General features: G+C 36.1%; 1 protein-coding gene, 1 long non-coding RNA gene and 1 pseudogene across 2 annotated transcripts; 1 reads left to right on the forward strand and 2 right to left on the reverse strand.

The window, feature by feature from the left end:
• Positions 1 to 664: 664 nt before the first annotated feature.
• LOC105774611 (uncharacterized) lies at positions 665 to 2701 on the reverse strand (annotated as a pseudogene).
• A 7193-nt stretch (positions 2702 to 9894) lies between these two features.
• LOC105774868 (uncharacterized) lies at positions 9895 to 11067 on the forward strand. Its single transcript, XR_001127584.2, has 2 exons — positions 9895 to 10585; positions 10655 to 11067. It is a non-coding gene; the product is annotated as an uncharacterized LOC105774868 (long non-coding RNA).
• Positions 11068 to 20094: 9027 nt separating this feature from the next.
• LOC105771818 (uncharacterized) lies at positions 20095 to 20490 on the reverse strand. The gene has a single exon (XM_012593210.1). It carries the CDS (start codon positions 20488 to 20490, stop codon positions 20095 to 20097), a length of 396 nt encoding a protein of 131 aa, XP_012448664.1.
• Between the last annotated feature and the right edge of the window lie 5226 nt (positions 20491 to 25716).

Below are 25716 nucleotides of genomic sequence, written 5' to 3' on the forward strand. Positions count from 1 at the left end.
GATCTGTGACTAGATCCTACGCCAAGGCGCATAACAAAATATTGGAAGATGCAGTGTTGAACAAGCTGAACTTTGAGCTATTTATGATGGTCTTCACCTTGCATAGGACTTTAACTGGAAGGAAATTATTCTTGAGACTAACTGGGCTCAGGCCATTGAAAGTATCCATAGGGATTTTAAAGAACATGCGAATAGAGATTTGGTATTACGTATCCAAGAATTATGCAAACATAATTGGCAAGTGGTCATTAAGCAAATTCCAAGAGAACCGAACTTTGCCCCCCATATCCTGACTAGTCAAATAAAAGAGTTTCCGTTTGGGCCCCGTGTGTCATATTGCTCTTACTAGAGTTGTTGATCAAATTCGATTAGATAATTCTCCTCTACTATCTATTTCTAATGTTGTTTCTGGTTAAGTGTAATTGACTCCATTTTCTTTCTACCAAAAAAAAAAAAGATTCAAAACTGGTTAAGTGTAATTGACTCCATTTTCTTTCTACCAAAAAGAAAAAGATTCAAATCTTGTTATTATCATCGAGTATATTTTTCATTCATGATAATGGCTGAAACTCCAATGTATTTCTAAACCCTATACTAATTAGGAATTAAGAAATACAACCCAAATCCTATGCTTAACTTTGCTTTTTGGTCCCCTTCACAAAATCTAGCATACTATTGTCAATAACAAAAAAGATACAAGAATCAGATATATTGCCAACAACATAAGAGTAGTTAAGTTCCTTGTTGGCATCCAAAAATCAGGGTTCAAGCCCCGCTGTTGCCATTCCCCTCCGCAAACCCAAAAGAAAATCAGATATATTATGATAAAGTCGGCTAACAAGTTGAGACAAAAACACTGGGTAGCAAGTGCAAAGCACAGATTTTTCTATCATGGTGTCCACAGGCAAACTCCACTCCCATTGGTGGCTGCTGCTAACATCCCAACTTCATATGGATGTGCATCAAATCTCCAGGGAATTGCAGGCAATTGTGGACTCTGTAATGTCATTACACTTGTTCTTTGAACTGGAGAGATTACATCAATACCTTTTCTCATGTTGCCAATGAATATGCATGAATCATCCCACCCCCATATACCTCTGCTTACTCCAAAATGAAAAACACTCAACCATACACAACAGAACATCAAGCAAGTAGATTACTTTGAGAAGAACACGAAAGACAGGCAAAAAGCCTACCTGAAACTAAGATTCAAAGTTCCTGTTGAATTATCATGGTATATCATAGAAGTGTCTTCATAATTGAATCCACTTATTATACCGACATTGTTGTCCAAACTATGTTAAATGAGAAAAAAGATTAGAACCAATTGAACAAATGTTAGAAAAACATCTATCTACATAAAAATGCCAAAAGGAGGATACAGTAAATAAACAAGGTAACATCTTAGGAACCACCTAATGCTAAAGACATCCTCAAAATAATAGAAGCTATGTATCTCAACATAAAGTACATCCATTCAAGTCAATCATAATATGACATACAATACAGTTTGTACTGCAACAACAACAAAAAAAATTAAAAAATTGGATTAAGAAAGAGAAGTTAATACCTTGTTGTTGCAAGAGAGGTTCCAGAGGGTGAGAAGTAAGCAGAGTTAACAGCCCTACCATGGCTCGCAGTCTTCATTGTTTTCAGTTTCCAAGACCTCGTGCTCCTTAAATCCCAAATGCAAGCAGTTCCATCTGTTGAACTGGTTGCCATAATGTTGGCGTTTTGTGGATTGAAGCTTATGGTGTTGATAGTATCTTCATGAAGCATCCAGTTTCCGCTGGATTTCCCAGTCCGAACATCCCATTCAATCAACACTCCACGACCCTCCGAGAAATATAAGCTCCACAAATCATTAGGCTGTTGAGAGAGGCAATGTATAGTTTTATCACAATAATGCACCACATCAAATACTTCCTTCTCAGCATCCATTAATCAAATAAAGCCATCATGGCCGCTGCTATAAATCTGCATCCCAATGCAACAAAGAAGAAAAACATCTTATATATGCATTCCCTTTAGCAATTTGTTAGCCTGAAATCACAAAATAAAAATAAAATCTTGGTTGAAACCCCAAAGTACCTTTGACATTGAATATCGCTGAATCGAAATCCCAGAAATAGCACCAGTATGCGGGCAATAAATATATATTCCATCATCAATTTCATCCTCAGAATCCACATTAAAAAATGCTATATTCCCAACTTTGTTCCCCACTGCAATCATACTAATACCAGTACAAGGGAAAAACTTAACCTCCATGATCCTTCCAGGCATTGGCCATGCTACATTCTCTGGTTTCAAATCCATTGATTTCAGCCAGGGATCACTCTTCTTTGTATCCAAATGCTCATCAAACTCTTCTTTAACTGGTGATTCAAAAGCCTCACTTTTGCAAGAATCCAAAGTACCTTTCTCACTAAAACCACTAAATTTCCCATCTTTAACGTCTTTAGCACCATTAAACTCTTCATTTTCTGGAAATCCAGCTTGAGTTTCCTCAGCGATACTCAAAATTGTATCAACCAGCAGTTTGTTAGATTCTTTTTCATACCCTATGAAAGCATCTATCATAATAATAGGTTTTAGGAACTTATCCGACAAACCCTTTGAATCCGGTGGCTTAACTCTTGTTCTCGGTGACCGTCGAGTTACGATCGGGTTCTCCATTTTGGGTTTCTTCACTTGTTTTGTTCTGCAAGCAATCATAAAAATTTAAAAATAAGACAATCTTTACGTTATTTTCTTTGTAACAAAAATGGGTGAAAAACTGTTGGAACAATGGCAGCAGCAAAAAGAAAACAAAGTTGCAAAACAGAATTTGCAAAACTGAAGCAAGAAGTATCGAAGCAAAAGAAATCAAAGCAAAGCAAAAACAAGTGAACAAAATTGAATACTCAAAGAAATTGTAATCGAACACTACTTTTTCATTCAAAATTTGAATATATAAAAGAGTTACAAATTTGATTCATTTGACAGCTTACCTAATGACATAACTGCTCCCACTTAAACTAAACTAATACAAGCTTAAGTCAATACAAAATAAGTGACATACCACTTTTACATCATCAATCCAATCACAAACTTAATCCAACTAACTTTGGTAACTAGTTAAAGTTGAACTAAACTAAATTACAAAAGAACAAAACATCCAAAGTTGATTGCTTCATCCGGTTCACTTTCAGCCTTGCACACAAAGCATTATCACCAAGCTCGACAATCAACCATGCTGCTGGCCACATGTTGCTTTACAGTCCAGCTTTCAACACTCCTCCTTGGACTGTAAGCAACACATACCAATTCCATTTCTCAATACTTCAAACTTAGCAGCTCCTAAGGGCTTAGTCAACATATCGCCTAATTGTGCCTCGAGCTACAATGAACAAGGTCGATCTCTTTTGTTTGTTCACCTCTCGAACAAAGTGTAACTTTATCTTAAAATGTTTAGTTTTCCCATGAAACACGGGTTCTTAGCTATAGCAATCTGCCGATTGATTGTCCACCCAAATTTCAGTTGCTTCAGCTTGTGTTTCATTAATGTCCTGAAGCAATTTCCTGAGCCAAATGGCTCGATTGATCTGCTTCTTTGCTGCAATGTACTCGCTTCACTGTGGATCGAAAGCAACAGCTTGTTGCTTCTTTGAACTCCAAAAAAACATGCCCGATCCAAGTGTGAAGAAGTATCCAGAGGTACTCTTCATGTCATCGAGGGATCCTGCCCAATCACTATCAGAGTAACCTTCTAATTTCAGTTCCTTCCCACTTTCAAACATTACACCAAAGTTAGCTGTGCCTTTGATGTATCTAAGAACCCTTTTGGCAGCCTTCAAATGCGCCTCATTACAAGAATGCATGAACCTTGATAGCGACTAACACCAAACATAATGTCCGCCTAGTTGTCATTAGATACAACAAGCAACCTACTAGGCTTCGATAATGCCTCTCATCAACCCTTTGCTGATCACCATTGCTGGTCAATTTTTCACCTTGAGCCACAGGTGTGCTGACTGCTTTACAGTTATGCATGCAAAATTTGTCTAGGATCTTCAAAGCAAATGAGTGTTGGCTGATGAAGATACCTCGATCAGACTGGTGAACTTCCATACCAAGGAAGTAAGTCATGATCCCCAAGTCTGTCATCTCAAACACTTGCTGCATTTGGACCTTGAACTCATCAATGAGCTCAACTTTGCTCCCTGTCACTAACAAGTCATCCACATACAAGGAGACAATCAGCAAGGTTTCAAATTCTGACCTCTTAACATACAGAGTAGGTTCACTAAGGCTCTTCACAAATCCAAGCTTGGTCAGATAAGCATCAACTCTGTCATACCAGGCCCTTGGTGCCTGTTTCAGGCCATAGAGGGCCTTTCTTAACTTGTACACTTTGTCTTCATGCCCAGCAACTTCAAAACCTTCAGGTTGCTCAATGAAGATCTCCTCCTTGAGAAAACCATTTAGGAATGCTGATTTGACATCCAATTGGTGAACTCTCCACTGTTTCTGAGCTGCTAAAGCAAACAGCAGCTTAATTGTATCCATCTTGCCACTGGAGCAAAAAGTCTCCAAGTAGTCCACACCATACTGCTGACTGTAGCCCTTCACCACAAGCCTGGCCTTGTGCTTGTTCAGTGAGCCATCAAGATTGTAATCGCCCTAGTACACCCATTTAACTCCAATGACCTTCTTGTGTTCAGTCCGCTCACCAACTCCCAAGTCGATTTTTGTTGATCATTTCTAACTCATCTTCCATAGCTTTCATCCACTTTCGTCCTGGCGCCTCTTCAAAGTCCGAGGGCTCAATCACAAGAACATTGCACCTCCGATAGACATCACCAAAGTCCCGTGCCCTCATCGGTATGTCATCTACAAGATCTTCACTTGGTCTCTCTTCTATAGGTTCATCAACCAAGTCCAACTGGTCCATTTCAGACATGTCAGCTTCAACACCATTCCAATTCCACACTTTTTCTTCATCAAACTTTACATCCCTGCTGACTAAGACCTTCTTTGCTGTAGGATCATACACTCTATAACCCTTCTTGTTGCTGCTGTAGCCAACAAAGATTCTTGGAGTAGCCCTGCTCTCGAGCTTGGTCCTCTTCTCTACTGGAATAAGAGCATAACATATACAGCCAAACACTTTTAAATGTGTTACCATAGGTTTGACTCCATGCCAAGCCTCAAAAGGTGTTTTATCCTTGACTGCTCGAGTTGGCGGTCTATTGAGCGAATACACCGAGGTGTTGATCGCCTCATTAAAACGGCTTGAAGCTTGCCTTGAAACAATAGACACCTAGCCATATTCAAGACAAATCCTATTTTTCCTCTCACAAACTCCATTCTGTTGAGGAGTATAGACTGTGTGAGTGATGGTGAATCCCAAAGACTATCACAAAGCTTTTGAAATCTCTCGACACATATTCGAGCCATTATCACCCTCAAGGCTCTAATTTTGCAAATGACCGATTTTCAAAGATATGCCTTGAATTTGCAGAAGGCCTCAAACACTTCTGACTTTTGCTTCAAGAAGTAGACCCAGCACAACCTTGTTAAGTCATCTATAAACAGGGCAAAGTACCTGTTCTCACTGATTGAAGGTGTTCTCATAGGGCCACAAACATCAGAGTGCACCAATTCGAGCTTATTCTGAGCTCTCCAAGCACTGTCAGCAGAAAAAGGCAGTCTAGCCTGCTTACCAAGCTGACAAACTTCACAAACATTCCCACTAACTTCAATTTTTGAAATGTCATCAACCAAATTCAGCCTATGTAGCAGATCGATGGATCTGAAATTTGCATGGCCTTGTCTCCTATGCCACAAGTCAGTGCTTTCAACAAGGCTAGTGTATGCCTTTCTTTTTATTTGGCTAACATCCAGCATGAAGCACCTATCAGTCATAGAGACAGTGACTAACTCCAGACCATTCATGTCTTGAACAATACAGCAACCATCCTTAAAAACTAATGTATAGCCCTTTTCAACTAATTGGCCAACACTAAGCAGATTCTGGTCTAAGTCAGGTACAAAAAACACATCTGAGATCAGCTTATTACCTGAACCAGTGCTTATCAACACATTGCCCTTGCCTTTAGCCTCAATCAGCCTGCCATCTCCAATTCTAATCCTCGAGTGGAAGCTTCTGTCTAGGCCCTTGAACAGCTTCTCATCTGCAGCCATATGGTGTGAGCAACCACTGTCTAGTAGCCAATCATTGCTGGCCTTGGTTGTGCCAACAAAACAAGTTGCTGTGAACACATGCTCCTCCTGAGCTTGAATGTCCTCAGCAGGTCTAGCTTGTTGCAGAGCAGCCTCCTTTGGTTTGCCCTTGCACACCTTCTCCACATGGCCAAACTGCTTACACTTTCTACACTGAATATCTGGCCTAAACCAGCAATACTTTTCTGAATGTGTTGTCTTCTTGCAATGAACACATGGTGGGAACACCCTTTTTGCTTCATCTCTTCCTGACTTGACCCTTTTGTTGTGCCAAGGCTTCTTGCCTTTTGCATTCACACTCGAGCCTTCACTGGCTTTAGCCTGGAAGGCAGCTTCAGGATTCTCCTCCTGCCTATTTGCCCTTCTTTGCTCAAGTGCATACAGGGAGTTTATCAGCTCAGACAATGAAATGGTGATAAATCCTCGAGTCCTCAAGTGAAGAGATTTTTACTCAAATTTCTCGGGGAGAGTTGTAATGACTTTTCAACAACTCGCTCTCGTGAAGTTCACTCCCGTGAGCCTAATGTTTGTTGACAATGGCCATTATCCCGTCTCGAGTCTCGCTTGATGGTCTCGCACTCCTCATCCTCAAATTTTCAAAGTCTCTCCGAGGTTGATCACCTGCTGTTGCCTTGTCTTGTCAGTCCCCATGAACTCCTCCTTCAGCTTGTCCCAAGCCTGCTTAGGTGTGTCACATGCCATGATGCGTGTGAATATCACATCAGACACTCCACTCTGCAGACAGGCCATAGCCTTGTGCTTCTTAGCTCGTTCCTCAGCATGTTGCCTCATCTGTGCAATAGTGGGATTGGCTCTCAATGGAAGTGGTTCAGTATCATTCTCGATCACACTCCAGAGATCATGTGCCTGGAGGTAAGTCTTCATTTTAACTATCCAAATGTGATAGTTTTCTCCAGTGAACACAGATGGAGGTGGTGGAGTGAAACTCATCCTGCTAGACTGAATCCAGATGCTTCGATCTTACCAAATTTTGAACTTGCTGTTGGTTTTGATTTAAACTCAACAGATTGCATACAAAGGCCCCTCAAAGACTCGGGCTCATGATACCATTTGTTGGAACAATGGCAGCAGCAAAAAGAAAACAAAGTTGCAAAACAGAATTTGCAAAACTGAAGCAAGAAGTATCGAAGCAAAAGAAATCAAAGCAAAGCAAAAACAAGTGAACAAAATTGAATACTCAAAGAAATTGTAATCGAACACTACTTTTTCATTCAAAATTTGAATATATAAAAGAGTTACAAATTTGATTCATTTGACAGTTACCTAATGACATAACTGCTCCCACTTAAACTAAACTAATACAAGCTTAAGTCAAATACAAAATAAGCTGACATACCAGATTTACATCGTCAATCCAATCACAAACTTAATCCAACTAACTTTGGAAACTAGTTAAAGTTGAACTAAACTAAATTACAAAAGAACAAAACATCCAAAGTTGATTGCTTCATCTGGTTCAGCTTCAGTCTTGCACACAAAGCATTATCACCAAGCTCGACAGTCAACCATGCTGCTGGCCACATGTTGCTTTGCAGTCCAGCTTTCAACAAAAACAAAGATGGATTTCGTTACTTTTGGCGTTTGTTAGCGGCAGAGAGTGTAGCTGCCTTTGAGTGGATATTGAGTGCGGCCACCATTTCAGCATTTCTCTTGATGTTTTCAAGCCTTTTACGTTCATACTCTGTTAGTTTCTGAGACGCCATGTAAGACAGAGAGATGATACGAAGGGGGGGGTTCATCTTTGTTTTGTGGGTATTTTCTAGTTTTATTGGGTGTGATTGGAGGGTTTGGGCGGGAAGATTTTAATCCTGTACGTTTCAACCAATAAACCTTTAATAATAGGTAATAAATTATATTGGGATGATTTTAAAAAGGATAATTTTTAAGTGTTAATAAAATTTTATCATGTCATTAAAATTAAAGGATAATTTAATATTATTATATATTTATCTATATTTATTATATTTTTAACTTAATTTAAATTTAATTAAATTATTTAAAATAATTAATTTTTAAATTATAAATAAATATTTTTTCTTTTATAATTTTTAATCATTTTATTTTTTTCTTGTTCGAAGTTAATATTTTTTTATTTTGTGTAATCAATTTTTTTAAAAAGTTAATTTGTACACCATGGATTTTTTTCTTTTTCCATTTTAAATTAATAAGAATTGTGTAAGTTTTAAAGTTTTTATGTTATTTAATTTTTTATTTTAATTATTTATGTTTTTAAAAATAGAGTTGGAGAATAAGTTGAATATGAATGAGTATATAATAATTTGATGTCTTCAAATTTTAATGATGTGGCTAAATTTTATTTATGCCTAAAAACTACGCTTTTTAGGATAATTCTTATATAACTTATTCCTTTAATAATAAAGGAGATTAAAATAAACTCTTTGATAATTTTTGATAATTATTCTAATTTAAAAAAAAATTAAGAATTGTCTCCACTGAAGTTTGGAAAGATCCTTTGATGGCATTGGAAAGTGGCAGGTGATTTGGATTCGGATCTAAAAATTTCTTGGAAGGAAAGATTGTTTGGTAACAAATGTAATTCGAGAAGCGTTCACTGAGAATAGATTTAGATCAAGAAGATAACTTTGTTTTTTCTAAGGGGATATTACCAAGTCTTTTGTTAATGGCATTCCTTCTATTGAAATCTCTGATTGAATGAATCAGTTATTAATCGCCTAATACGGTGGTGATTAAGATGCTAGGCTGAAACATTGAGTATACCACACTCCAAAGTAAAGAGTATTCTCTTTGTAACCCATCTAAATCGTTTCATCTAATGGACATAGAGAATGGGTATTTTTTGGCTAAGTTCCAGAATTTCGACGATTTTGAGAAAGTTCTTTCTCAAGACCCTAGATCATTTTTGGACAATACTAAATGATTCAGCCATGGTCCATTGATTTTGATCATGTAAAGCCTTTCCCTTGTGTTGTAATGTCGTGGATCCATCTTCCAAGGCTTCCAGGTCACATGTACAAGGGGAAATTTTTGTGGGAGATTGGAGGGATGGTTGGTAAGGTTGCAAAACTAGATTTCAACAATAGTAACAAAGCAAGGGGCATATTTGCGCGTATGGCGATCTATGTCAATCTGGACAAGCCTTTGGTTTCATAGATATTGATCAATAGAACTATTCAGAGAATTGAATATGAATATCCGCCTACGGTTTGTTTCTCGTGTAGATGTTACGGACATGTCAAAGAATTTTGCAAAACAAAGAAAATTGTTCCGAGTATAGATGATGGCGCAACTGCAGTTGGTGGTTGAACCCATACAACGGATACCTTGATGGTGGAAGACGGTATTGCTAGTGAGACAAACCCCTATGGCCGTGGTTGCTTGTTGAGCGGAGGAAGAGGTTAAATTTTAGTGGTTTTCGAGGGACTGAAGCCACCAATCAGGGGAATATGGTAGTCAAATCCGGTTTAACGGTTTGGTCAACATTAATGGAAAAGAGGGAATCCAGGTAAAGCGCAGTAATGGGAATTCTGCCAATTTTTGCGGGGAAGATAGGGTTGCTCGTCCATTGTCGGGAAAGAAGGATGGAGTGGGCCAGTCTAGTATTAGAGCGGAAGGGGGGGCTCGAAGGGGGTTCCAAGGAAATGGATTTACGTGTGGGCCCAACTTAGAGTGGGGTCGGTTCAAAATCTCAAGGAAAAAGGCCTATCCAAGGAACTGAATTGGGATCCACTATTTTTATACAGGCGGGTGAAACGCTGAAAGGCCCTAATGAGACCCATGAGCAGTATGGCCCAACCGTGTTGACTCAGGCCGCTATAGCCCAATCGAACCCAGTCCTGGGGGGTCTGCTTCTTCCCATTCTCACGCGAAAAACCCTTCGAATTTAGGACTGTGACAGTGGCAGTTACGCCCCAAACTGCTGCTTTTAAGTCCAATTCTTCTTCCCATTTTAATACAATGTATGAAGGGTTGTTAGAAGTGTCAGTCAAATTGAAAGAAGGTGTTTTGAATCACTCAAACCATTCAGCTGTTACTTTTAAGGAGAACATGCATCCGAATCCAGGTTCTGTTATGGGTGTTGCTCAGCAGAATTTTTTGGGTAGAGAAGGAGTGGCTGCTGATTTGCGAATCGATGGAGAAAAAGTAGGTGGAGGTCATAGAGGTAGAAAGCTCAGCAAAACCATTAGAGACAGAGGGAACCTTTTTAAATCTTCGACTTCACGAATCCCCTTGCCTGATTCGGTTAACAATTTGGTTGAGTTTATTACCTCACAAATCGAGAAGGAGACAGCTCAAGAAGGACCAAAAAAGGCCGGAAAATAGATGGGTCTTAAGGATGCCTCTCGACAATGAGGTTCGTTTCATTTAATCTGGATTTTTTTTTTATGGATTTAAATTTGTCGGATTTTTTTGGAATTGTCAGGGGTGCTCGAATGCAAAGTTGCCTCGTATTTATAGGGAATATAAGTTAGCATAAGTCAGATATTATTAGCTTATTGCAGCCGAGGGTGAGTGGTGGGAAAGCAGATGAAATTATTGCAAGGTTGGGATTTCAGCATTCTCATCGGGTTGAAGCTATTGGGTTTTCTGGTGGCATTTAGCTTGGGTGGAAAATTTTGGTTAGGCTGGAAGTGGTACTAAATCATCCTCAGTTTATTGTGGCACGAGTCTTTAGCATTATCCCGTCATAATTTATTTTAATTGCTTTGTATATGGGAGTCATGTAAGAAGAAAAGGAGAATGCTTTGGGAGGATTCCAGACCCTATGTTCCTTCTGAGCCGATTCCTTTGATGGCTATTGGCGACTTTAATGCAATTCTCTCTTCAAATGACAAATCTGAGGTAAATCTTGTGGGAAAAGGTGTCATTCTTTTGGTAAGTTTGTGGAGTCTAATGAGTTGCATGATTTGGGGTTCAGTGGTCATTCGTTTACTTAGCAAAAAGGGAGAACTTTTGAAAGACTTGATCAAGCCTTAGGTAATGCCGCTTCGGTTCAAAAATTTTCAAACTGCATGGTTTATCATTTAACAAGGATTAGATCAGATCATAGACCCCTTTGTCTTATTTGTAGGCCAGAGTTTAATACCCTTGTGGGGAGACCCTTTCAATTTTTGGCTGGGTAGACTGAACATCCGAAGTTTTCTGACTATAATACCTCTAACCCGTCTCCGTCGCTGGATTAGGGTTTCAGAGCATTACCGTACAATTAGAAACATTTAAACATCATATCATTCATCATGTTAATAATATCATAAACCATTCGTTCACATACATATTGTCCCTAAATCGAGCCCTCGAGGCCCTAAAAATAGCTTAAGAGCAATTTGGGACTAATTTGAAACAAAACAAAAAGCTTAGGAAAAAGATACGAAAATTGCAAAATAGGGGTCACACGGCCGTGTAGCCGGGCCGTGTGACATTGCCCTAAGTCGTGTAACTTTCAAAATAGGGACACACGGTCGTGTCCCAGCTTGTGTCCTCACCCGTGTAACTCACTGAGTAGGGTCACACGGCCGTTTCACACGCCCGTGTGCCAGGCCATGTAACTCTCTGAGTTTCCCCACACGTCCGTGTGCCAAGCGTGTGTTAGGCTGTGTAACTCATTGACTTGTACCTTTTAAAACCCTCAGATGACACACGACTGTGTCGCCAGGCCGTGTGCATCACACAGCTGAGTCACTCGACCATGTCACCAGGCTGTGTGCATCACACGGCTAAGTCACACGCCCGTGTCTCAGACCGTGTGAACTCAAAATTGACCTAAAAACAAGCCATTTCACAACCTAACTATACCTAAACATTCAATCCATTTAAACACATATTCAATATACCTAAACATCATTAAAACATGCATAAATATGCCATTTCAAACCACCTAATTCACCTAACCAATATGCCACTCAAAGGCACCTCAAATATACCAAAACATAATATGTCAAATCAAATCAACATTACCTTATTTCAAGCATCATAACCTAATTCAATTACTTACCAAAACATACCACAAATTTGACCATTATCATACCATTCTAAACATACCATAAAGAGCCATACCAACTTGCATAGTAAGGTAACCAAATTGACACAATTTTACAAGGCATCAAATGGTACCAAACCAAAACAACTTCCACAAGTTTATACATGCCAAAGTACCAACAACACATTCATCAACATATCATTACAAATCACCATATATATACATGCCATTATAAACCTTGGCCAAAATGCTCAAAAACTACCAAATTGCTTGCTGAATAGTGTGATAGATCTCCGACGAGCTTCCAACCAAATCAAACTTCCGATAATCTATAAAATAATAGAAAGAAACTACGTAAGCAATAGGTGTTTAGTAAGCCTGTATAAACATAAACATAACTTACCATTTCCATTATATAATTCATATAACAAGTACAACCCAATACCAATGTCATAAGCTTAGTATAAGCCTATACAACATCACCAACTCACAAGTTAGTATGTCCATCCATAACATAAATGAAATCATTCATGAGATATGAAATTTTATTTTTACATACATCATCATTTAGTTCATCAATCCTTTCATTAAATCATGATTCAATCCATTAACATACTTTTCTTACCCGTTGAACCATTTAGAATTACTTCGGATACTCGAAAAGCTCACACAAAGTGTGTCTTTACATATAACCGCAATATTTCCTTTACATCAATGCTCACATGAGCTGTGAAATGGGCTTGCTCACATGAGCTGTGGATCAGAATGTAAGCTACAAGATGCTGTTCACACGAGCTGTGGAAAATCCGCAACAAATGTAGGACCTCAGTCATCGGTAGAACATTCAAGACCAGCATCCGAAACATGAAATCCCTAATGACATGTCATTTGTATCCTGTGAATTCCTAAGGTTCAACCGTGACTCGATATCCGTCAATTCATCATAGCATTGATATGTTTAAATATATATCGATCCATTTACATTATAAAAAACATATTAACAGTCAATTTAAATAACATAAACACGATAATCGTTCATGCGAACTTACCTTGACAGTTAGGGCGTAGAAATATGATTGAACAAATTTGTAACTTTAGCTTTTCCTTGATCTAAGTCCAAACGTAGTTTATCTTGATCTAAATAAGTAATTTTAATCAATTAACCACTTTTAGTGTTCAATTTAATCCACATTTCATATTTATGTAAAATTATCAATTTACCCCTAACATTTTTAATCAATTAACCACTTCTAGTATTCAATTTAATCAACATTTCATATTTATGTAAAATTACCAATTTACCCCAAATATTTTAACTTTTCACAATTTAGTCTTTAAGCTTATAACTTAAAACCTAACCATTTTAATCTAAATCCATATTAACCATAGATGAAAGGGACCTTGAAACAACTCATATTTACCATCATTTCACAATAAAACCCTAGAATTTACACATTTAACAAATTAGTCCCAAATTCCAAAATTCATCAAAAATCACTTAACAAAACTTGTTTATTTTTCAACAAAGATTCATAATCTATCATTTAACATCAAAACATTCTCAAAAAAATCTATGGTATAACCCTCAACCTTTAACATTTTTACAAATTAACCCCCGAGATAGCTAGATTAAGCTAAAACGATCTCAAAAACATAAAAATATTAAAAACGGGCCTTGAAATCACTTCCATGCACCAAAAGAAACTTGGCCGAACCAACCCTATCCTTCAATGGTTAATTTCAGTGGAGTAATGTGAAAATGAAGAAGATAAACACATTTTCTTAAGGTATTTTAGCTTTATTTACCCATCTACCATTTTAACATTTAAAATTTATCATAATTTCATCAAAACAATATCCATAGCTATCCACTAATTCATCAAATGGTCTAATTATCATTTAAGTCCATTTAATTTCATTTCCATAGTTATTTAGCTCTTTTAACTAATAGAACTTCACTTTTACACTTTTTACAATTTAATCCTTTTTACTTAATTAATCATTCAAACATCAAAATTTCTTAACGAAATTTTAAAACCTACTATAATCTCTTAGACCACAAAATAATAATAAAATAAATGCTCACTCATTAGAATTGTGGTCTCGAAACCATTTTTTTCGATATCACTGAAAACGGGTTGTTACACTAACTTTGTCAAGGAAAAGTGGAGTTTTGATGGTAACATGTTTGATTCTCTTTCTAAGTTCACGTCTAACATCAGGAATTGGAATCAGGCAGTTTATGGGCATATTGGAACTCGTAAAAAGAAGATTGTCAATACCTTAACTAGTTTACAAAGAGAGATGGAACGGTCTACCTTAGTACACTTGGCTCAGAGGGAAGAGAAGGTTAGGGATGAGCTTGAATCGGTCCTATATCATGAAGATTTATTATGGAAGTAAAAGCTCCAGTGTGATTGGCATAATTTGGGGGACCAAAATACTTGTTGGAGAAATGGGTTTGGAAAAAGCAACGAAAAATTAATTTAGGGAAAAACTAGAGTTTTAAAATTTTTTCCAAAAGAAGATATTGGTTGTGATATCAAAAGTAATAAACACTTAGTCAAAATTGTACCCTTTCGATTCGTCTAAGATGAGCGCTTCGATCGAGTAGTCTTCTCCGCTATCCTCAAGCTCACGTCTGCCGAGTGTAGGCTTGTTTAGAATCAGAAAATTTTTCACAAAAATTACAAGTGGGTAATTTTGCAATTTCTCTAAACTTCTAGGTTAAGTTGTAAATCATAAAAATATCTCTAGAAATTTTCTGGAATAATCTCTTCAGAGAATTTTCTCTCTATAACTATCTCTTAAATTCAAGTGTGTATAAATAATGACCAAGGCTCTATTTATATAAGGAGAGTTTAAAGAGTTCAACTATAATTAAACTTAATCACTTTAATATTAAATTAATATAATATTTATCAACATAAATATTAGATTAAGTTTAATATTAAATCTTATTAAAATAATAGAATGTTTATGTACAAGATAAATATTAAATTTAATTTAATATTAAGATAATTAGTTTAATATTAAATTAATAAAATACTATTAAAATAAGTATTAAATTAAATTTAATATTAAACTATTAAAATAATATAATATTATAATCTGAAATCAAATTCTCTGGTACAGTCCCAATAGGAGTGTAACTCTTCCACTACTCAACCACCAATGAACAACTTTCACCGACCATCAGAATGCCGCTGTCATAGCCACCGGTATTGCCATGTCTGGTGATGCAGGTGGGACAGCCTTATGGCACCCCGAGCCGGTTCGACTGCTGTCGGTTCGGTTTGAGTCAATGACGACCCGACTAATCCGGTCTAGCCACAGGTTGGACCGTCGGTCTAATTTCACATACTAGGCCCGATTCAACCAATTTTTAGGTCTTGGTCTTATTTTTGGGCTCCCAAGTCCAATTTAAGATCTCAGGTTCAATTTTCAAGTTCAATTACCCATAGGGCCAATTTTCTAACTTGAAAATTAACTTCCAAAAATATCATATTAATTTTAATTGATTTGATTAATTTAATTTTACTTGATCAAAATTATTTTTTTCCAAAAATCACTTGGATTTCCAAATTAATTTTTTAAGAAAATTCTTTAATCAAATTCTCTAGTTGAAAACAATTTTCACGACCACCTAATTTACTTCCACATCAAATAAATCGACTCAATTAAATTATTCTCAAAGTCATAGAATTTTCTTCTGATTCAAATCTAGTTCGATCGAGATTTTGTTGAACTAGCGGAGGGACCAATCATACATATATAATTAAGCTCTAGTGATTGCAATTTTGTCCAGAAGCATAGTTCCGATAATTTGCAATTACTTAATCATGTAGTCAGTCCGCAAGAAGTACCATGATTGAAAACTTTTTATTGTATACTCTTTACAAAATCAATTTATCCAACTGTTTTTCCAATGACCTCGTCATCTGTATGTTACCCTTATATGATATCATTGATTCCTTTGATTTAAATTCGTTCACTCAATACAATCATATTTTATCTCATTGTCATTATTGTGTCTTTTTAATGATTAATATGATCACTGTCAACAAATGGTTGTGATAAATTGCTCGTTCGAGAACAAGCAACCGGTGACCACGTTCCATATTTATCAATCCACACAATGCCAATGAGAGGATATCATTAACTCTTTAATTGAGCTATGAATTCCACAATAGCTAGTAAAGTCATGCCATACACAAGTCATGTACCCAACATACCGGCTATGGGCTCAATCATCTTTAGAGCATTAACCTCCACTTATATCAAAACATATGAGTTGTATACGCATGGTTAGTGACTAACTCAGGTTTTAGGTAAATCACATCATGAATTTCACAAGTGAATTAATTCACAAACGGATTCAGAATTAATTCATCTTAAGTCCAGTCTGATGTATCATTCTACCAATGAATACATCTGTGTCTTTACTCGTACAGTCAACTGCTCTGAAAGCTAAGACTACACATCTTCCCAATTGGAATTGTAGATGAAATAGTAATCTTTCTTAGTATTTGAATCAAATGCTCACTTTGATTCTTTTACGGGATTATGGACTAATTTAGATTATCCACTGAAGTAAGTTGTCTTTGTCGCAATGTAAGCATTCTTTACAATGCCACTTATCTTCAATTTGAACTTTAGACAATCAATGAGCTAATCTTTACAATGTAAATATTCTCTACAATTCCTTCGGCTACTGCCTCTCGTATCAAGTGATACTTCCGATCAATGTGTTTTGTCCTCTTGTGACTTCTCATTTTCTTGGTATTTGCTATTGTAGCATTGTTATCACAATACAATGTTATAGCTTTTTCCATACCAGGAATAACTTCAAGTTCGGTTAAGAACTTCGAAGCCATATTGCTTCTTTTGAAACAACCTCATCCTCGACCTCCATAGTAAAGTCAGCAGTGAAAGTTTGTTTTACACTTCTCCATACTATGGCTCCACAGCCTAGAACAAATACATTTCCCAACGTCGATTTCCTCGAATCTTTACAGGTTTGGAAGTCTGATTCTGTGTATCCAACAGGAGTAAGGTCCTCCCCAGAATACACAAGCATATAATCCCTAGTTCTTTTAAGATACCTTAATATATGTTTTACAGCTTGCCAATACCCGGGACTTGGATTTGCCTGATATCGACTAACCATTCCTACTACGAAACAAATATCTATATGTGTATAAAGCATCACATACATAAAGCTTCCAACTAATGAAGCATATAGAACCTTACTCATATGATCTCTTTCTTCCACTGTCTTAGGACAGTCATCTAAAAAAATTAAAACCTGATGCAGTCGGCTGAACGTCTGGCTTTGCATCGATTATTGCAAAATATTCCAGTACCTTATCGATGTATGAAGCTTGAGGTAGTGCTATCATTTTATTCTTTCAATCTCTAAGGATTCGAATTCCAATAATGTAACTACCTTCACCCAAGTCCTTCATGCTAAACTGTCGAGCTAACCGTAATTTAACCGATGACAATTCTCCTACATCGTTTTCAATAAGTAGAATATCATCGACATAAAAAACGAGGAAGACCATCTTTTTGTCCTTTATACGCTTATAAACATAAGGTTCATCAGCATTTTGCTCAAATCTAAAAGTCTTGATCGTTTGATCAAATATTTTATTCCATGGGTGAGACGCCTGCTTAAATCTATAAATGGATCTTAGCAGTTTGTAAACTTTCTACTCCTTTCCTTTGACAACATAACTAGTGGGTTAAGCCATGTAAATGGTTTCATCAAGATAGCCATTCAAAAATGTTATCTTGACATCCATTTGTCAGATCTCGTAATCGAGAGTAGCTGCAATGGATATAAGCATGTGGATAGACTTGAGCATGGCTACTAAAGAAAAGGTCTCATCGTAATCGATATCTTTTTTCTATGTGTAGTCTTTCCCTACAAGTCTAGCTTTGTGGGTTTCCACTTTCCTTCGCATTTATCTTCTTCTTGTAGACCCTCTTACACCCTATGGGTTTAATCCCAATCGGTAAGTCTACAAGTTCCCACACCGTATTGGATTTCATAGAATCCATCTTGGCATCTATGGCCTATTTCTAGAGCTTGGAATCAACATTCTGCATAGCCTCCTTGTAAGCGAGTGGATCATCATCCTCATAATTGGCTTCCGTATTATAAATACTATCATCATAGATGAAGAAGTCTAGTTTCTTAGAAACTCTCCCACTACGACGGATTCCCCTGTTCTGTTGATCATTTGTAGGTCTTTCTACAACTTTCTCGAGAATTAAACTCGGTGATTGTTTTACCACTCCTGAAAGTTCCTAGAGTACCACTTTAATTCGAGGCTTAAAGTTATCCATGTAGCTTTCCTTGAGAAAAGTTTCATGAGTAGGAACTTTAATCGTATTATCTTTTAGATTGTAGAATAATTCTCCTTTTGTTCTTTTTAGATATCCTACAAACACACACAATTTTGTCCGTGCATCCAACTTATTTGCATCCTTATCTAGAACATATGCTGGACAACCCCATATTTTAAAGTGATTTAGAGCGGGTTTCTTTCCATGCCATAATTCATAAGGTGTCTTATAAGAAGACTTAGTTGGCACATCATTTAAAATATAGTAAGCCGTTTGTATCACATATCCCTAGAAGAAAGTAGGAAGTTGTGAATAGCTTAACATTGAACTGACCATGTCAAGCAAGGTTTTATTCCCTCTTTCAGCTACTCTATTCTACTATGGAGTGCCCGGCATAGTCAATTGGGATAAAATCTCATTCTCTATGAGGTTTCCTAAGAACTCATCGAAAAAATATTCTCCACCCCGGTCAAACCGAGGATTCTTTATGGATAAACCTAATTGTTTTTCAACTTCTACACGAAACTCTTAAAATTTATAAAGGGTTTCAGTTTTTGTAGTGCATTAGATACACATCCATATCGAGAATAATTGTCAATAAAACTCATGTAATAATCGTAGCTTCCTCGGGGATTAATGCTCATGGGACCACATACATCAGTGTGCACAAGTTCTAAAGGTTGGTTGGCCCTTGTACCTTTCACATTAAAAGACCTCTTAGTCATTTTACCATCCAAGAAAGATTCATATTGTGGAAGACTAACTTCCTTAAGCATACTTAAGGGATCATCTTTCACGAGTCTAGTGATTCTTTCTTGGTTAATATGACCATGTCTTAAGTGCCATAGGTACCCCTCATTAGAGTGAGAAGTTTTAAGCTTTTTATTTTTTATTTCAGTTTGAAGCATTGAGTAGTTATTTGGTTTGATAAAGTAGAAATTGTTTTTCATCCATCCATTACAGATTAAAAACAATTTCTGTGAATAACAATCCATTTATTGAATGTCACGGTATAACCGTCATAAAATAAACATGCTACAGAAATTAAATTCCTCTTAAAATGAGGTACATAAAAAAGGTTCTTTAAAACAATCTTCCTTAAATTATCAAAGTGTAAAATAACTTCTCCCATTACTTCAGTTGAAACATAGCTCCCATCTCTAATCTGTAACGAGAGGCTCCTATCATGCAGACTTCTCATTTCGTTGAACCCTTGTAAAGAAACACACACATGGTTAGTGGCTCCAGAATCATTTATCCAGTTGTCAATTGATTCTTCCATTAAGCAAGTTTCAACTACAAAGAGTTCCATACATTTGCCCTTTTCGGCTAGGTAATCCAAATACTCCTTATAGTTTAATTTGTAATACCCTTTCCTATTGCAAAAGAAGCATTTGATCTTTTTAGGATCTTTTGACTTCCTAGCCTTCTTCCTATCCACATGAGGTGGAACTAAAGACTTCATCGGTTTCTTTTTTCCCTTTGCTTTCTGTTTTCCCTTAGAGGACGAGGGGCCCACAGTTAAGTTTGCCTCAGGTTTTTCCTAAACCGGCATTTAGCATCAACTCATAAGATTGTAATTCCTTCATGAGCTGAGTCAAGGTAAGCGCTTTGTTCCCCAAGCTGTAAGCGGCCCTAAAACCAGCAAACTCCTTGGTTAAAGATTTGAACACTATTTCAATTTGCGTGTTCACGTCTAGTTCAACCTTATTGTCCTTCGCTTCCGCAAAGAATCCCATAAACTTAAGCATATGTTCTTTGACCGGAGTGCCAATTTTCTGTTGAGAACTTATCAAATTTGTAATAGCAGATTGTTGAGCCAATGCGACTTGGACTCCGAAGAAATCCTTTAAATTTGTCATGATCTCTTTGGCAGTATGGAAATTCTCGTGTTGCTTTTGCAACACAATACTATTGCTCGCTAACATGTAACATCGAACAATTGATTCAGAATCTCTCTAGCAAATTCTCGTTTTGGACTAGCTTCAGGAGGGCACGTTTCGTCAAGAACGAATTTGTGTTTCTCACAGTTGAGAACTATCAACAAGTTCCGTTTCCATTCTCGAAAATTATCCCCACTTAATTTATTCTCAGTAAGAATGTTAATAAGAGGAGTAGGAAACATATTTGAAATGAAAAAAAATAAAGATTCACTAATTACTATCTTTGTATTAAGCAAATATTTTTCATTTCAACAACATATCAAGAATGAAGTATGATGCATGCGTCTTGTATTAAAACCTTGAAAAAATATATTTTTTCGTTGCTATGATCATTCTCACACCCATCATCCATATCGCCTTGGGGTCCCATGATTAACTAGCAAAAACATGATTACATTCAATCAGTTCGTGAATCTTAATTCTCAAGACTCCACACGAACTAACAATCGTTTAACGTTTGGCCATCATCTCTAGCTTAAATATTGTTTCTTGGGAAACTATTTAATAAGAGATGATGTTGAGTGTGTAACCATTGACTTAACATCCATCATGAACATGCTTTTATTTGTGAGTCATCTTGAAACAATCTCTCTGAAAGTCATGCACGACTAGTTGTCCTTAAAAGGAAATCCCATCTAGTGAACCCACATGACAAAGTTTACCTTGGGGTGCAGCCAAGGTAGAAACCGACTCGAAACTTTATCATGCTATCTCTTAGGGATCATCAATGGAGGCTGTAGGTCTTGTTCAAGGACCTTCTCCCACTCAATATTTTAAAAACATACAAGGTTTTTTTTATCCCAAATTTCAAGAATGATCATACAATAGTCCTAATGGTATTCTTACCTAATCTAAAGGACATGCTTCCAATATATGCATGGCATGCTATGAAAATTTTATAATATCCATTCAGAAGAATCAATCAATCTTAAAACAAATAATTTTGATTCTCTATAGTTTTTCGTTTAAGGGAAAAATTGAAGAAGTGAATAAGAAACGTGCACCACGTAGGGTCCTAGGAAAAGGAGGTGAGTCAAATTTGATCGCTTAAAAACCAAGTCTTTCCTAGGTAGAGTCAATCCTAGACATGCACTTTCTCATTACAACACTTCTCACAGTTATCGAATAACCTAAAGAAGTGAATAGAATAATACAACACATGTATTTTCTCATAACCACATTTCTTATTTTTAATCGATCAACTGTGGATCATCTCATCTATATATCACAATTATAACATTACATAATATTATAAACAATTATAAAATAGATATATAATGAGATGGGTAATTAAAATAAAATTGTCAGCCAAGGTGTCCATGGTTCTATTTCTAGAAAATAAATGGAAAAATAAAATTACATAATTTTTCACCACAAGACATTCCTTAGGTCTTCAACCGCCATCATATCTTTTACTCGTCATGGACTCCTTTTGGAAAAATTACATTTAATTCTTGTGTCCATTTCTGGCTCACGAGAATTTTATGAATTTTATTTTTTTTAAAAAGCCTACGTGGAAATGATAGTCCACTATCTATTTCCTAAGAGCCACAACCTCGGCAAAAAACAATTATATAACAAATACATAATATCGCATCCATTCCCATATATAATTCAAAACATGCATAAGATCTAAACAATGTCACTTTCTTTATAATCAAGTCATTCAAGAAGAAGAGAAATTTATTTTGGTTATCTATTTATACTTCTAGATAGAACACAACCTAGCTCATGATACCAATTGTTGGAGAAACGAGTTTGGAAAACGCAGCGAAAAATAAATTTAAGGAAAAACCAGAGTTTTAAAAATTTTTCCAAAAGAAGATCTTGGTTGTGATATCAAAAGTAATAAACACTTAGTCAAAATTGTACCTTTTCGATTCGTCTAGGATGAGCGCTTCGACCGAGTAGTCTTCTCTGCTATTCTCAAGCTCACGTCTGACGAGTGTAGGCTCGCTTCGAATTAGAAAATTTTTCACAAAAATTACAAGTGGGTACTTTTTCAATTTCTCTAAACTTCTGGGTTAAGTTGTAAATCATAACAATATCTCTAGAATTTTTTTGGAATAATCTCTTCAGAGAATTTTCTCTCTACAACTTTCTCTTGAATTCAAGTGTGTGTATATTATAACCAATGCTCTATTTATATAAGAAGAGTTTAAAGAGTTTAACTATAATTAAACTTAATCACTTTAGTATTAAATTAATATAATATTTATCAAGATAAATATTAGATTAAGTTTAATATTAAATCTTATTAAAATGATATAATGTTTATCTACAAGATAAACATTAAATTAAATTTAATATTAAGATAATCAGTTTAATAAAATACTATTAAAATAAGTATTAAATTAAATTTAATATTAAACTATTAAAATAATATTATTTTTGGAATAATTAATTTGAAATTAAATTCTTTGGTACAGTCCCAGTAGGAGTGTAACTCTTCCACTGCTCAACTACTGATGACCAACCACCGTCGACAACCGGGATGTCGCCGTCACAGCTACCGACATCGTCGTGACCAATGATGCAGGTGCGACATCTTTACGACACCCTAAGTTGATTCTAATTGCATCGCTACGCTATTGTCGATTGATGCAGGTTAATGATGACCCGACCGGTCTGATCTAGCCATCGATTGCACCGTTGGCCTGATTTCATATATCGAGCCCAGTTCGACCAGTTTTTGGGTCTTGGTCTTAGTTTTGGGCTCCTAGGCCCAATTTACGATCTCAGGTCCAATTTTCAAGTTCAATTACCCATTGGGCCAATTGTCTAACTTGAAAATTAACTTCCAAAAATATCATATTAATTTTAATTGATTTGATTTATTGATTAATTTAATTTTACTTAATCAAATTTAATTTTTCCAAATATTATTTAGATTTTCCAAATTAATTTTTCAAGAAAATTCTTTAATCAAATTTTCTAGTTGAAAACAATTGTCACGGCCACCTAATTTACTTCTATATCAAATAAATCGACTCAATTAAATTATTCCCAAAGTCGTAGAATTTTCTTCTGATTCAAATGTAGTCCGATCAAGCTTTGTTAAACTAGCGGAGTGACCAAACAGACATATACAATTAGGCTCTAGTGATTGCAATTATGTCCAGAAGTATCATTCCGATAATTCACAATTACTTAATCATGTAGTCAGCCCACAAGAAATACCATGATTGAAAAGTCCTTATTGTATACTCTTTACGAAAACAATTCATCCAACTGTTTTGTCCAATGACCTTGTCATATGTATGTTACGCTCATATGATATCCTTTGAGTTAAATCCGTTCACTCAATACAATCCTATTTTATTTCATTGTCACCATTGTGTCTTTTTAATGATTAATATGATCAGTGTCAATAAATGGCTGTGATAAATTGCTCGTTCGAGAACAAGCAACCCGTGGCCACGTTCCATACTTATCAATCCACACAATGCCAATGAAAGGATATCATTAACTCTTTAATTGAGCTATGAATTCCACTGTTTCTAGTAAAGCCATGCCATAAACAAGTCAAATGCCCAATATACCGGCTATGGGCTCAATCATCTTTAGAGCATAAGCTTCCACTTATATCAAAGCACATGAGTTGCATACGCATAGTTAGTGACTAACTCAGAATTTAGATAAATCACACCATGAACGTCAAAAGTGAATTAATTCACAAACGGATTCAAAATTAATTCGTCTTGGGTCCAGTGTAATGTATCATTCTACCAATGAATACATCTATACCTTTACTCGTGGAGTCAACTGCTCTGATAGCCAAGACTAGCCATCTCCCCAATTGGAATTGTAGACGACATAATAATCCTTCTCAGTATTTGAATCAAATGCTCACTTTGATTCTTTTATGGGATTACAGACTCATTTAGATTATCTACTAAAGTAAGTTGTCTTTCTCGCAATGTAAACATTTTTTTACAATGCTACTTATCTTCAGTTTGAACTTTAGATAATCAATGAGCTAATATTTGCTTGTCACAATTTTGCTATGCATGCAAAATAAAAAAGATATATATATAAAAGACATAATATTGAAATGTGAAATTAACTTTAATTATTTATTCATCGTTCAAGTAAATAGAAAACAATTACATGTTTAGTACAATATGAGCATATTTCCCAACAATACTAGATTCTTTCATAGTCGTACACTTCGAAGAAGGAAGTTTAATCACATCAACGCTTTGAGAAATCAGGCTAGGGATTGGATTTTTGACTTGGATGAACTCCAACTTGAGGTGGTCAATTTTTTTCAGAAATTTTATGGAGAGTTGTCGACTCAATGTGGAGATCTACCTTCTAATCCCTTTCCGCATCTTGATCATTGTGATAAGGGTTTTTTGGAGAAGGGGATTTCGAATGAGGAAATCAAGTGTGCTCTTTTTGACATGGCACCTCTAAGGGCTCTGTGTCAAATTCCAAAAATCGGGTTAGTAGAAATTGGGTTAATGAACTGAGAGTGACCATGTCCAATTTTTTTATGATCTTTTACTCATTTGATAATAAATAAGTATCAAGTATAGTGGTTGAGTAATGGTAGAGCTATCCTTGATGACCTTTGTTCGAATCCCTTCTCTCACATTACTTTTTATGTGGTACAATTTTACCTTAAACCTTAGCAAAGGTCACACCATGTTTTTAAGATAAATGTTGTAGGATTTTTATCAAGCTAATGAATAGTTAAGTGGTTAAGTGCTTAGTTAATTTCCTAAAGGTCTTATATTTAATTCCCCACATTCTCATGTTTTTTTATTTAATTTTTGGCTCATAAAACTTTGGTCGAAGCTTCCATAACCGTCCACTCCTAGTTACCATGCAAAGAAAGATTCTTTCCTCCTTTAACTAGTCAACCTACCATTTTTTGCCCCCTTTTTTCACTCCATTTGTTCCCCTCTTTCCTTTTCTTCTCCATATTTTCCTCACTTGCTTTTGAACTAATGTATGCTACCCCTAGCACATGAAATCATCCATATTTTTTTTCTTTTTTTTCTTTCATCTTTTCCATTCCCCTTTCTACTCTTTTTGTCTCCTTCTCTTTCTAAAAAGTAGAGTGTTGACTAGGTAGTTGTCTAAGCTTTGAAGGCTTTGCACACATTTTTGTTTTTCATTTTTGCAAAAATCCTCTCTTTCTCCTCCATTGAACCACCTTATGCCACCCCTTATTTGGTTGTTCTCCTCTATCTTTCACTTCAC

The sequence above is a fragment of the Gossypium raimondii genome, chromosome 6 (assembly GCF_025698545.1).
Source record: "Gossypium raimondii isolate GPD5lz chromosome 6, ASM2569854v1, whole genome shotgun sequence".
Taxonomy (NCBI): Eukaryota; Viridiplantae; Streptophyta; class Magnoliopsida; order Malvales; family Malvaceae; genus Gossypium; species Gossypium raimondii.

Coding starts and splice junctions, on each gene's coding strand:
- LOC105771818 (XM_012593210.1), bottom strand. CDS start 20,490: ATGTTAGCGAGCAATAGTATTGTGTTGCAAAAGCAACACGAGAATTTC.